At 46.8% G+C, this 13,316-nt stretch overlaps 1 protein-coding gene across 3 annotated transcripts in view; it reads right to left on the reverse strand.

The window, feature by feature from the left end:
* The window catches only part of LOC143526013 (cell adhesion molecule 2-like), a 255,017-nt gene that overhangs the window by 53,206 nt on the left and 188,495 nt on the right, over positions 1 to 13,316 (reverse strand). For all 3 annotated transcript variants that reach the window (XM_077020566.1, XM_077020567.1, XM_077020565.1), the window contains one exon: positions 3,411 to 3,560. In XM_077020566.1, coding sequence (XP_076876681.1) covers positions 3,411 to 3,560 — 150 coding nt within the window. The remainder of the gene's footprint in view (positions 1 to 3,410; positions 3,561 to 13,316) is intronic.

Raw genomic sequence — 13,316 nt, forward strand, 5'->3', positions numbered from 1 at the left:
AGTGTCAGATTGAGAGTGTCAGATTGAGAGTATCAGAATGAGAGTGTCAGAATGGTCTAGTTTGGTGTTCTGCCAGAAGTTCTGACTGAACTGACTAGAGAGGCAGAAATAAATCAATGGCATTCCAATAAATGTGATGAAGGGGTGTTGGAGAATGACCCTTTGATTGCACAGTAATTTGGCTAAGGACACATTATTCCACTGTGTTCTTCAACGCTCCTGTCTACCATCCAACCCCCTCTGTCCAAAATGGCTAGTCTAAATACAGAACAATAAACAATGAACAAAAGGAGTTAAGAGAAGGCCAGTGAGGAGGGGCAGAATTATGAGTTATGGTGGAGGTAGCCAGGTTCTCCACTGAATGGAGCATCTGGTGGAGGCGTGGCCTGTGTGTCTGCCCGAGGGTGTGGAGGCGTGGCCTGTGTGTCTGCCCGAGGGTGTGGAGGCGTGGCCTGTGTGTCTGCCCGAGGGTGTGGAGGCTGGAGCACTGAACAGAGCCAAGCAACAAGCAGAATTAGGACCCACACACACACAAAGCTTAGATGCTTGTGTACACGCGAATGCAGACACACACACACACACACACACACACACACACACACACACACACACACACACACACACACACACACACACACACACACACACACACACACACACACAGCTTTTAAAAGATAGTAGCCTTCTCAAGAGTGCTACAGTCTCGCTATCTTTTCTGCCTCATACTGGGGCAGACAACAGAAGGAAGAATGAATGAAATCTCTATGAAAGTCTCTATCACAGGATACACACCCACATGAAAACAACTGATGATGGAAACATATTTTCATAACACACCCTAGACAGGGGCAAAATGTCTGCCATCTCCCCCTGTCCCATTTCTCATTTTCACTCCTCCTCCGGGCTAAACACACACACACACACACACACACACACACACACACACACACACACACACACACACACACACACACACACACACACACAGAGTCTGCACCCCTGTGAAATGCCTGCTGAATGCTCTGCATTGTTTAGCTGTTTAGTGACAGACGGAGATTGTGGGTGGACAACCACAGGACCGGTCCACATAACCCAAGTGTGAGGTTCAGCCACACAGATGTCCTGAAAACGCTATGAGCTACGTTGATGATGTAAATTGGGTGTGGGGTGTAAATTCATGCTGCTGTTTTGGTTGGTGAAGGTGATCAGGTGTAGCAGTAGAGGCAGACTCCATCTCTCCAGCTCGGGCTGATGTTAAGGACACTTGTTCCGCACACTTCCCAAGTAGTTCAGAAACTCTGAACAGCTGCAAGTCACACTTAGTGCAATCAGCATAGCCGAACACACACACACACACACACACACACACCCACACACACACACACACACAGACACATGGGTGCACACACACCCGCACGGTACCAGGTGCTGCTCTGGGAAAGTGTAATTGCAGGGTGAGCATAACCAGCTCGGTGCCAAGCACACAGGCACAAATGAATTTAAGATTTTAGCTTTAAAAAGAGCTGAATGCAGCTGTGAGGAGGTCAAAGTGGCACGGCTGCACTCTGACCCTGTGAGCTCACACACGGCTCACGGAGACTTCATGGAGACACTGATGACGACATGGTTCTCACAAGGAAAATAAACACATTAGCAGTTGTGACACAGAGTGTTGGGGCTTCATAGACTCATGTCTGCAGACCGTAACAGAGTGCATGGGCTTCACACACACTCCTGTCTGCAGGCTCTAACAGAGTGTACAGGCTTCACACACACTCCTGTCTGCCCTAGAGACCCTAACACACTAGTTATTCACACAACTGCAGCTCACACTGACTGAACAATTAAGTCAACCTTAGCCCAAAAATGTATCTCTGTTTTACATGGGATTGCTTAACATTGAAACACTTTTTGTTGCGTGTCATCAATAATCAGTAATAATAATATTATTAATAAATAATATTAAATAATTAGTAATTTTTCGAGGTTGACCATTTAAGAACCACTGTTTACCAAACACCATCTGAGAATGGTCTACACCATCTGACCTTTATAAAGGTCATCAAAAACACCCAACCAAATTACATCTCTAAGATCTCTTCATTGATCCGCTCTGAGACCAAACGTGTCTCTGAGACGTGGCTCTGACCTGTAGATGTCTAAAGGCAAAGGTCTGATCTGATACATACAGATATGTTCATCTGATTACAGATCTGTAAATGCCTAAATGGGGGAGATTTTACTCTACACAGACACTGCAATCTGATCTGAGTCTTGTAGACAAAGCACTAGTGCTATGAAGCAACAGTCTCATTTAAAACCTGTAGATGCTTTAAAGGTAACTATCTGATCTCAGACCTGTAGATCCTCTAAAGATGGCAGACTCTGACTAGAGCAATAGAATCAGATACAATCCTCCCTCATTTATCAAATGTAATCTGTTAGTGGTCCACAACATTAATCACGCTCCTGCCCCACTTTGCTGAGAGAGAGAGAGAGAGAGAGAGAGAGAGAGAGAGAGAGAAAGCCCTTTAAATAAGTGAAGTGAAACAAAACAGATGGACAGAGAGAACAGCTTTTCTTGTATGATTTGTGTGTGTGTGTGTGTGTGTGTGTGTGTGTGTGTGTGTGTGTGTGTGTGTGTGTATTTGTATTCTTTTACTAGTGAAGGTGTTGTAGTCTAGTTTGATTCTGTTATTTCTCCTCAACACATATAGAAAATGAATCAGAATCATGAATAAATATCCATTGTTCACCATCTGATCATGGATTACATGTATAACCAACAGAAACACTGCAGGAATCATGCACACAGACAGAGATCTAGTGTTATACTGTTGATGAAATAGACTGGAGGCCATTACAGACTGCACCTCACAGAACATGGCTGTTTAGGTGACTCCACCTTCCCACACAGAACATGACTGTTTAGGAGACTCCACCTTCCCACACAGAACATGACTGTTTAGGTGACTCCACCTTCCCTCACAGAACATGGCTGTTTAGGAGACTCCACCTTCCCTCACAGAACATGACTGTTTAGGTGACTCCACCTTCCCTCACAGAACATGGCTGTTTAGGAGACTCCACCTTCCCTCACAGAACATGACTGTTTAGGTGACTCCACCTTCCCTCACAGAACATGGCTGTTTAGGAGACTCCACCTTCCCTCACAGAACATGACTGTTTAGGTGACTCCACCTTCCCTCACATGGGGATGGAGCTCTTGGGCTGATTCTCCATGTAGACCATAGCTGATATGCCCCCTGAATCCAGCACATATTCTGCCATGTCCTATCTCCATCCCAGCAAGACTACAAGCCCCATAAGCACTGAGTCATCGGTCGACATGGTTCCTGTGTTTCCAGCAAAGGTTCAAGGGTTGAGTCCTCTATGCCCTTTCCACTTACCTTTCTTGTCCCCAAAGAAGAGCGTCTGCTGTGCCGGGTTTGACCACTGGAGGGAGGTGTTGTCATTATGATCCACGCGACAGGTTAAGTTGGCCGTCCCTCCCTCCGTCACAGTGACGTTCTGGACGATGGGGTACTGGCCTTGGGCTCCTGGGAAAGACAATTGCACAGAGACAAGTGGACTTGGTTATGATCAGATGAGCACCCAGAAAGGCTTTACTTCACTAAAGAGCTTTAGGGCTCTCCTTGAGGGTTCAGACAAACCAAGTCTCCTTGAGCCACACCACGAGACCCGTAGAGAGGCATAGAGTGCTGCAGTTAGAGCTGCTGGTGTGCAGTCCGACTGGCTTCCTGGCTTCTTGCATTACTGTTGTAGTGATGTGACTAATCTGACTATAACAAAGCCAAACTGTGGAGTGCCCTGGGTGGTAGATCTTCCCGCTCTGTGTTATGGACACATCTGTCAGAAAACCTGCCTCTGTCTGAAGCTTCTTTGAGACAGTGAGCTGTGAGGTATGGTGTCCAACTATGGCACATTGAGACAGAGAGTAGAGGTTCCACACCAGAAACAAGCAGAGACCTGGTTTGGCTCTGCTGAGATGGTGACCTCACCTGTACAGCTTCATGGTCGTAGTACATGTTCCCCTTTCAAAAACAACTCCTGTTGACTCCATCTTTGAACACCAAGTGAGCATCTCTCGTGCTTAGTGTGTGTCTCTTACAGCGGTGAACCTCAATCGCACGAGGCAATGGTGAACCATAATCACACAAGGCAGCAGTGAACCCTAAACACACAAGGCAGTGGTGAACCCCAATCACACAAGGCAGTGCTGAACCCCAATCACACGAGGCAGCAGTGAACACCAACCACACGACGCAGCGGTGAACCCCAATCACTTGAGGCAGCAGTGAACCCCAATCACACGAGGCAGCGGTGAACCCCAATTACACGAGGCAGCGGTGAACACCAATCACACGAGGCAGCGGTGAACCCCAATCACACGAGGCAGTGGTGAACCCCAATCACACAAGGCACTGGTGAACCCCAATCACATGAAGCAGTGGTGAACCCCAATCACACGAGGCAGCGGTGAACCCCAATCACATGAGGCAGCGGTGAACACCAATCACACGAGGCAGCGGTGAACCCCAATCACACAAGGCAGCGGTGAACCCCAATCACACGAGGCAGCGGTGAACACCAATCAACGAGGCAGCGGTGAACCCCAATCACACGAGGCAGCGGTGAACCCCAATCACACGAGGCAGCGGTGAACCCCAATCACAGTGTGCAGTGTGTGGGGAATAGCTTGACTCCTAAGTGCCCTTGAGCGAGGCGGTTGGCCTCACGAAGAAACTCCTGACCTTCTGCTGAGAAACCAGGCATGAGGAGACTGCTGTGAGTGTCCACTGAATGAGTAAATAATGATAAACAATCCATCAGGGTCCCTGAGACGCAGAATGTCACGTTTTAAAGGGAAAAGTGAGCAAACCTTTTGCTCAGTGAGAAATTATTCACAGACTGACATCCTGCGTGGCACTGCAGGCTCGGACAACCCAATAATAAACGACCTTGTGCCATGGAGGAATGTGGAGAAGTGAGATAATGAAAGCGTGTGCATATATAAAGGAGACCCCGGAGAAGCAGTGATAGATGAACAGTCCATGTGTATTTACAGTGTGGCAATGATTCGTCCCCTACCTCAGGTCAACATCTCTGCTTCAAGCACCGCCTAACAACCAGTCAGAACGGATGATAAATATCACACGGACATGATGGACAGTGGATGAAAGACAGGGAGAGAGAGAGAGAGAGAGAGAGAGAGAGAGAGAGAGAGAGAGAGAGAGAGAGAGAGAGAGAGAGAGAGAGAGAGAGAGAGAGAGAGAGAGAGAGAGAGATAATCTATTGTCAGAATTGGCAGGGTTGGTTTTCGGCCAGAAGCATTGGCTGGAATGTGTAGAAAGTGAAATAAATTGCATTACAATAAACACGTCTTTCTAATCAGCCTAAGGAACAGCTGTTGAAAAGTTAGAAAAAAAAGAAAACGTCTGTTTAAATGGTGACTAATTTGGATAAGGATGTGTTACATGATGTGATCTTTAGCTTCATTATTTACACTAGTACTACACAAGGAAGGGAAAGACACAGGAAATGGTTGTGGTGACAGGGAGTCTCTCTCTCACACACACACACACACACACACACACACACACACACACACACACACACACACACACACACACACACACACACACACACACACACACAACCCCAGAAACAAGCCACAGGGAAGAAGCTGACCAGGCCTGAATTTTCCCCCGTTGGTTCCATTGTTGTGAACCTGTACCAACATGGCTGCAGGTTCACAACAACACATTTAACAAAGCTACAAACAGCAGTGGTGATATTCACTTAGACACGTGAAAGCCTATGGGGTGGCTCTGGGTGTGCCATCGTCACTGGATAAACTGGACTCAGACAGTACAACAGGACACACACAGTACAACAGGACACACACAGTACAACAGGACTCAGGCAGTACAACAGGACACACACAGTACAACAGGACACACACAGTACAACAGGACTCACACAGTACAACAGGACTCAGGCAGTACAACAGGACTCAGACAGTACAACAGGACTCCACAGCAAATCAAAGCAAGCAAGTCATGACTGGCAGAAGGCTGACGAATCAACTGTAGCACCAGCTTCCTTCCTGTCTCAGTCCGACGAGTCCATCCCCGCTTCTCCACACACGTCTGACACTGATCACGTCCCTGTTTCCCACGGGCCAGTAACAAGCCATGATCCAAACGTTTTACCCCTCTTCAAAAACAAAAGCTGCTACAAAATGGAAGTGGACAGTGATAGAAGAGCCATGTAGATTATAAACACCACGTGTACAGCTAAGGGTATTTTCATATTCTGTACATTCAGTTATCATCTCTGCAAAACCTCAGTAAAAAGAAAAAAAAACAACTTGTGGTACAATGGCACAGTCTCCATGGCAACAAATGTTATCTTCTGTTTCTACAGCTAGCCACACACATTTGCGAGTGTGTGAAAGTTTACCACATTCAGCTGTCTGACTGTCTGGCAAACCCTTCCAAAGTGTCGCTTTCTCGTCAAGGTGGGCGTATTTGCCACATTCTTGTCATGGGCAATTTTAATTTTCCTTCTCAGGAAACAATTTCAATTTTCCTTCTCTGGTTCTTACGGCTTCTGCAGGATCCAAAGTGGCAGAGGAGCCGAGTGTCGTGGAACCTGCGGCCGTCGGGGTACGATGGTGGAGCTGACACGGTCCCACTCCCGGCAGCCCCACGCCCATCGGTCACAGCTCGTGGTGGTCCATTATGACCAAAAAGATGCTGTCGCCTAGGAACCGAGGCTAATGAAGCTCAGGCCATGCCAAAGAGGTGTGTTCACCTGTGCTGACATGACGCCGGCTTGACTTAATGAGTTTGAGTGCTGGAGAGGTGTGTGCCTGTGAGGAAGCTTCATTCCAGCATTGATTAAAGTCTCCCACAGAAGCAGCAGGAGTTCAAAATGGAAAAGAGAGTGGAGAAATGTGTCTGTGTTCGTCTAGGTAGGCCTGGTTGCGTGTATGTGTATATGTATCTGTGTTCGTCTAGGTCGGCCTAGGTAGGCAGCATGTATTATTCATGAGGGTTTTGCATGAAGCATGGCCTGCCAGAGTGTCTCTCCCTCCTTCCCTTCCTCTGTTCCATACTCCTCTCTCTCTCCCTGTCTCTATCCCCCGTTCTCTCTCTCCGTCTCTATCCCCGTCTCCAATCGCTCTCTGTATTTCTCTTCTGAGCCCCCCCCCAATATAACACCTGACAGAGAGGACAGAGAAATAGACAGAGCGAGAGAAAGAGACAGAGCGAGTGAGAGCAGAAGGGAGAGGGGGAGAGAGAGAGAAAGAGGGAGAGAGGAACCTATGAGTGGTGTGGCTCAGCTGTGTAAGTGGCATAATGGGGTGATGTTCTTCCAGTAGGTGTCCAATTAGAAGGTGCAGTAACAGATCTCCATGCAGTTGGACCAGTGTGAATGGGAGGGTGTAGCAGGCACAGGGGATGATACACACACACACACACACACACACACACACACACACACACACACACACACACACACACACACACACACACACACACAGACAGACAGACACACACACACAGACACACACACACACACACACACACACACACACAGACAGACAGACACACACACACACACACACATACACACACACACACACACACACACACACACACACACACACACACACACAAACATGTGCGGCTCTGATCCCCGATTCAACAACCACACATGCTTGCCCACCTCCCCTAGAACACTCCACTTCCTCAGAAGCCCACTCTAATTCATCAGCATTCATTTGCCCGCTGTATCATGGGAGATGTAGTCTGGTGCTGGGTCCATTTGACTGCTGTCCACCGGGAACCTGAACCGCAGGCCTTTATTTCTGGCTCCGAACCCAATTATAAGCCGGAATGCGTGCGACTGCCGTTCCTGTCGCGAGGAGATGTCTCTCGTATGTCTGAGGAAAACCTCATTATTTCTCTTTGTTTCGCACACCTACATCTCGGCCCCTCGGCCGACTTAAAGAACGGCCCACTGATTCCAGCTTACTACAGCACCAGAACGCCTGGAGCAGTCAGCACCGCTGTCGTAATGAAGTCAGAATTTACTTCGCCGCCTCTCTGAGCTGGCCGAGAGAAGCAATTAAACATCACACTGAGTTCCTGCACAGAGGGAATAATGGACTGGTGAACGGGGGGACGCTGGGACCAGGACACTGGCTCCCTCCTCGTCTGTGTGAAGGCTGCATGTAGCGGGGCTCTCCTCTACCAAAGAGGTCCTGCTTCCCTGGTCGGCCTTACGCGTGTACAGGGCAGCGGGAGGATGGGCGTCGTCCCCTCCTTAACGGGAGGATCAGTGTGTGCTGGAGGTCTGATTAGGAGTGATGTGTTCCTGTGTGTGCTGGAGGTCTGATTAGGAGTGATGTGTTCCTGTGTGTGCTGGAGGTCTGATTAGGAGTGATGTGTTCCTGTGTGTGCTGGAGGTCTGATTAGGAGTGACGTGTGCCTGTGTGTGCTGGAGGTCTGATTAGGAGTGACGTGTTCCAGTGTGTGCTGGTGATCTGACTAGGAGTGATGTGTTCCTGTGTGTGTTGGTGGTCTGATTAGGAGTGATGTGTTCCTGTGTGTGCTGGTGGTCTGATTAGGAGTGACGTGTGCCTGTGTGTGCTGGAGGTCTGATTAGGAGTGACAGGTGCCAGTGTGTGCTGGTGGTCTGATTAGGAGTGATGTGTTCCTGTGTGTGCTGGTGGTCTGATTAGGAGTGATGTGTTCCTGTGTGTGCTGGTGGTCTGATTAGGAGTGACGTGTGCCTGTGTGTGCTGGAGGTCTGATTAGGAGTGATGTGTTCCAGTGTGTGCTGGAGGTCTGATTAGGAGTGATGTGTTCCTGTGTGTGCTGGAGGTCTGATTAGGAGTGACAGGTGCCAGTGGGTGCTGGTGGTCTGATTAGGAGTGACGTGTTCCAGGTTCAATTGAGCAGTGAGCAGTTCCTGCCTTCCCCTGGCCAGGCCTAACTGATGGAGATGCACCACCCCCCCCCAGGTGCCCTCAGGGGGTTGGTGCTATGAGCCCATAGTGTTGCTTCCTACACCACTCCATCGTTCCCACCCTCTTCCTTCCTGTCCATCAACTTCTAACACTCTCTTTTTCTCTGTCTCTTGGCTCTGTGTGTAAAATTAGCTCCCCTCTCCCCATACATCTTCTACAACTGTCCCACAGTGGGAGAGAGAGACAGAGAGAGAAAGAGAGAAAGAGAGAGAGAGAGAAAAAGAGAGAGGGGGGGGGTGGAGCGGCAAGAGACAGAAGAACAAAAAAAAAAGGGAAAGTGGGTTTGGACATTATTCATCTTTGTTCATTATTACATTATTCATGTGTTTTGTTCATTATTCATCTTTGTTCATTATTACATTATTAATGTACTTTTGTTCAGCTTAATATGCTGTTCTGAGGTTTTTTTCTTCTCAAATGTGTGACTAAATTCCTATTACAGCATAACTAACAAATGAGAGCTTGGTCCATAATATCAATGACGTTTCTTTAACGCTTTGATAATTGCATTATCATACAATACACTACTTTACCCAGAAGGCCTTGCTTCACATATATGAATATGTCTTGGGAAAAGAAGAGTCACCCAGCAGTGAGAACATTGCATTAGCCTCCTGCTGAAGTCTTCACTCTGCTGTAACCTTTCACTGAGGAGCGGAACAGGATGACCTTTCTCAGGGCCCTGTGGCCACACCTCCCTTACCAACACCATGCACACTGCCTGGAGGAAGATGAGCTTCTGACCTTCAGCCTGGCCAGACACAGACACACACATGCATGTGCGCATTCACACACACACACACAAGTGGACACACACTCATGTGCATGCAAAGACGCCCACAAAACATGCAAAATTTGAGACAAGAGGCACTCGTATCACGCGCTGCGGGTGTCTATCTGCACAGATCCACTAACTGGAAGGTTAGGGTTTATTCGGCTGTCCGGAAGAGGGAGCCGGATCAGCACACGGCATCAGCTACCTCGTGTACGAGGGGCACCGCTGTCCCGATAAGGCTCGGTGCTAACAGGGCAGCGTGCTTTTTTTTCTCCGCCTGCTCAGGTAGAGTCCTGTCGCCCGTGCGTGCCCCTGGCGCGATAAGAAAGAATTCTTGACGCCTCAGTGGACGTCTTTTTAAGCTCCAGCTCCTGGATTGGCTGGCACGGCTGTCTCCGAGCTGAGGCGCCGTGGTCGGAGGCAGTATGGGGTGGCAGCGTCAGGCAGGTGGTGCCAACCCTGTGCCATAGGCCATGTGCTGGCAGATGTTTGGGGGGCTGGTGCCGAGCCCGGAGAGGATAAGCAGATGGCGCCGGGGCGAGACGCCCTCCTCCGGCTCGGAAGAAGCGGATGGGTGAGCGATGGGGGGCGGGACTTCCTGTCCTTGATCATTTCTTTGCTGAGCAGAGACAGGCGTCTCCACAGCACGGGGAAGGATATGATAATTAGGATGGTGAGATGCTCAGTGGTGAGAGGACGCACACAGAATGGTGATGGAGACAATCAGGGACTGCTGGGACTTTAATAAGCACTGCTACCCAACTGTTACGCAGACTGTTACACACATACTTTAATAAGCACTGCTACCCAACTGTTACGCAGACTGTTACACACATACTTTAATAAGCACTGCTACCCAACTGTTACGCAGACTGTTACACACATACTTTAATAAGCACTGCTACCCTTCTGCTATACAGACTGATACACGCATTTAAATAAAGCTGAATTATTACTGCTAATAAAGCCCCACGTTCCCCAACTCTATCTTTTCCTCTCATTTCACTGCAAGCCTCTAACCCTATACCCCAATCCTATACTCTAACCCTATACCCTAACCCTAATCCTACACCTTAATCCCATAATCTAACCCTAACTCTATACCCTAATCCTACACTCTAAACCTAACTCTATATCCTAATCCTACACTCTAACCCTAACCCTATACCCTAGTCCTATACTCTAACCTTAACCCTATACTCTAACCTTAACCCTATACTCTAACCCTAACCCTAAACCGTAATCCTATACTCTAATCCTATCCCTAGATACAGATACATATACAGATACAGATACATATCTCTCCCTAGATCCCTAGTTTCCCTATAACACTCCAGTCAGGTGTGAAATTTTCATTTCTCCAGCAGATTTTCATTTCTGTACAATACAGATGTTTACTGTGTACAATACAGATGTTTACTGTGTACAATACAGATCTGGAGAATGATTAAAGGCAATTAACACTGACTTTGCAATATGTTAACATAAAGTACATAGGGACCTTTTTTTTACACCACAGTCATTGTTTACTCTTGTGACTATATGCCATTCATATTAGTTTCAGAATCAGTACTTCATAATGTATTGCATATTCTGAATTATATACATATATAATACATTTAATAGTGACATAAAAACTAAACTACAATTTGACAAGTGAGTGTAGGTGTTTCATTCTGTACATTAATTATACTGCATATGTGAATTTTATTAGTAATTCTTGATTACCAACATATGGATTTCTACCTAGTTAAGAGTTTTCCCATAATGCACCAGTTCAAAGAATTTAGCTTAGATGAAGAAAGTTATGATTCACTAGCGATGGTTCTATAAATAAATGTAATTACATACAGGAAATTATACATAGCCTATCAGAGCCGAGACAGGACAAGCACACTGTCATTTATGATTTCAAGAAATCTAATTAATTTCAAAACAACAAATGAACTAGTATCAGCATTTCCACTCTCGTTTACACAATTAGAGCTGCGCACAGCTGTTCCTGTGTCTATAAACAAACATCAGGACTGAGCAGTTTGTTAACTGCTGCAAATGTGGGTGTCTTATTATATGAGAAAGAGCAAGAGCATGTGTGAAAGTATTAACAAACTGAAAAACCACACAATCTCCAGCACACACACACTAATACACACACACACACACACACACACACACACACACACACACGCACATACACACACACGCACATGCATACCTGCACACTTACATGCACACACCCAAACAAACACGCACACACTCACACATATACACACGGAAGTATCAAACTAACATGGTAAAAACATCCTCTGAAGACACAACTAAGCCAAGTGAGTAGCAGCATCTGCTCACCGTCACATGTGAAGACTCCAGAGATGCAGGGCAGGTATTATACAATCATAATATAAACATGCTGTAGAAGAAAAGAAGAAGAATCCCCCACTCCGCTAGAGTATCTCTCCTATGGAATGAACTACAGATGCATGGATAACTATGAGTGGTCAGTATGAGCTGCTGTAGACTGATGGAGTGGTCAGGGCTGTTCAGAGCCTGGGGTCTTATAGTGAGATGGTAAGACTCTTATTCTGATTCTGATGATCAGAGTTCTACAGTCTCATGGTCCGAGCATAAACAGGGTGCACCTTTACGACTCAGGTAAACTTTCCTCCAATTCAGTCTCTTCTCACTCTGATTGTGGCCATATTGATTCAGTGTGTAACGATGTGGCAAACGGTAGCAGTGAAATGATATAGCAGTGATGTGAACACCTTGACAAAGTAATAAAAGAAAGACAAGGCTCATAAGCCAAGGGTTAGGGATAGGGTTAGAGGTGAGGGGTTAGGGTTAGAGGTTAGAGATTAGGGTTAAAGGGTTAGAGGTTAAGTTTAGGGTTAGAGGTTAGGTTTAGGGGTTAGGTTTTGGGTCAGGGTCAGGGTTAGAGATAGGGTTAGGGGTTAGAGGTTAGGTTTTGGGTCAGGGTCAGGGTTAGAGATAGGGTTAGAGGTTAGAGGTTAAGTTTAGGGTTAGAGGTCAGGGTCAGGGTTAGAGATAGGGTTACGGTCAGCTTTAGCCAACACCTACAATTCAGAGTGAAACTCTGATTATGTCTCTGAATTTGATGAAGGTTTGTTTGCGCAGAAAAAATCCAGTTACATTTTTCATATACATACATAGTTACATAGTTCAAAACACCTTCAAGTCACACCAGTTCTGTACGCCACACCAGCTCTGCACATGTCTTTTCATTGTCCAGGATGAAAAAACTTACCAAGTTCTCAAAAACAAACAAAACGTTGACTATCGTTGATTTTTATTTTGTTACTATGGTTACCGGCTAGGAGAATGTACGCCACAATTTTGATCAATATAAACCTGGAGCTGATATCTTTATTAGCCTGCAGATGAGATGCGACTCCTCCTCTTTTGCTCAGTGATTTACAAGATACTGCCTTCCTCATTACCAGAGCAATGGATTTCCTA

Source organism: Brachyhypopomus gauderio, chromosome 10 (assembly GCF_052324685.1).
Source record: "Brachyhypopomus gauderio isolate BG-103 chromosome 10, BGAUD_0.2, whole genome shotgun sequence".
NCBI lineage: Eukaryota > Metazoa > Chordata > Actinopteri > Gymnotiformes > Hypopomidae > Brachyhypopomus > Brachyhypopomus gauderio.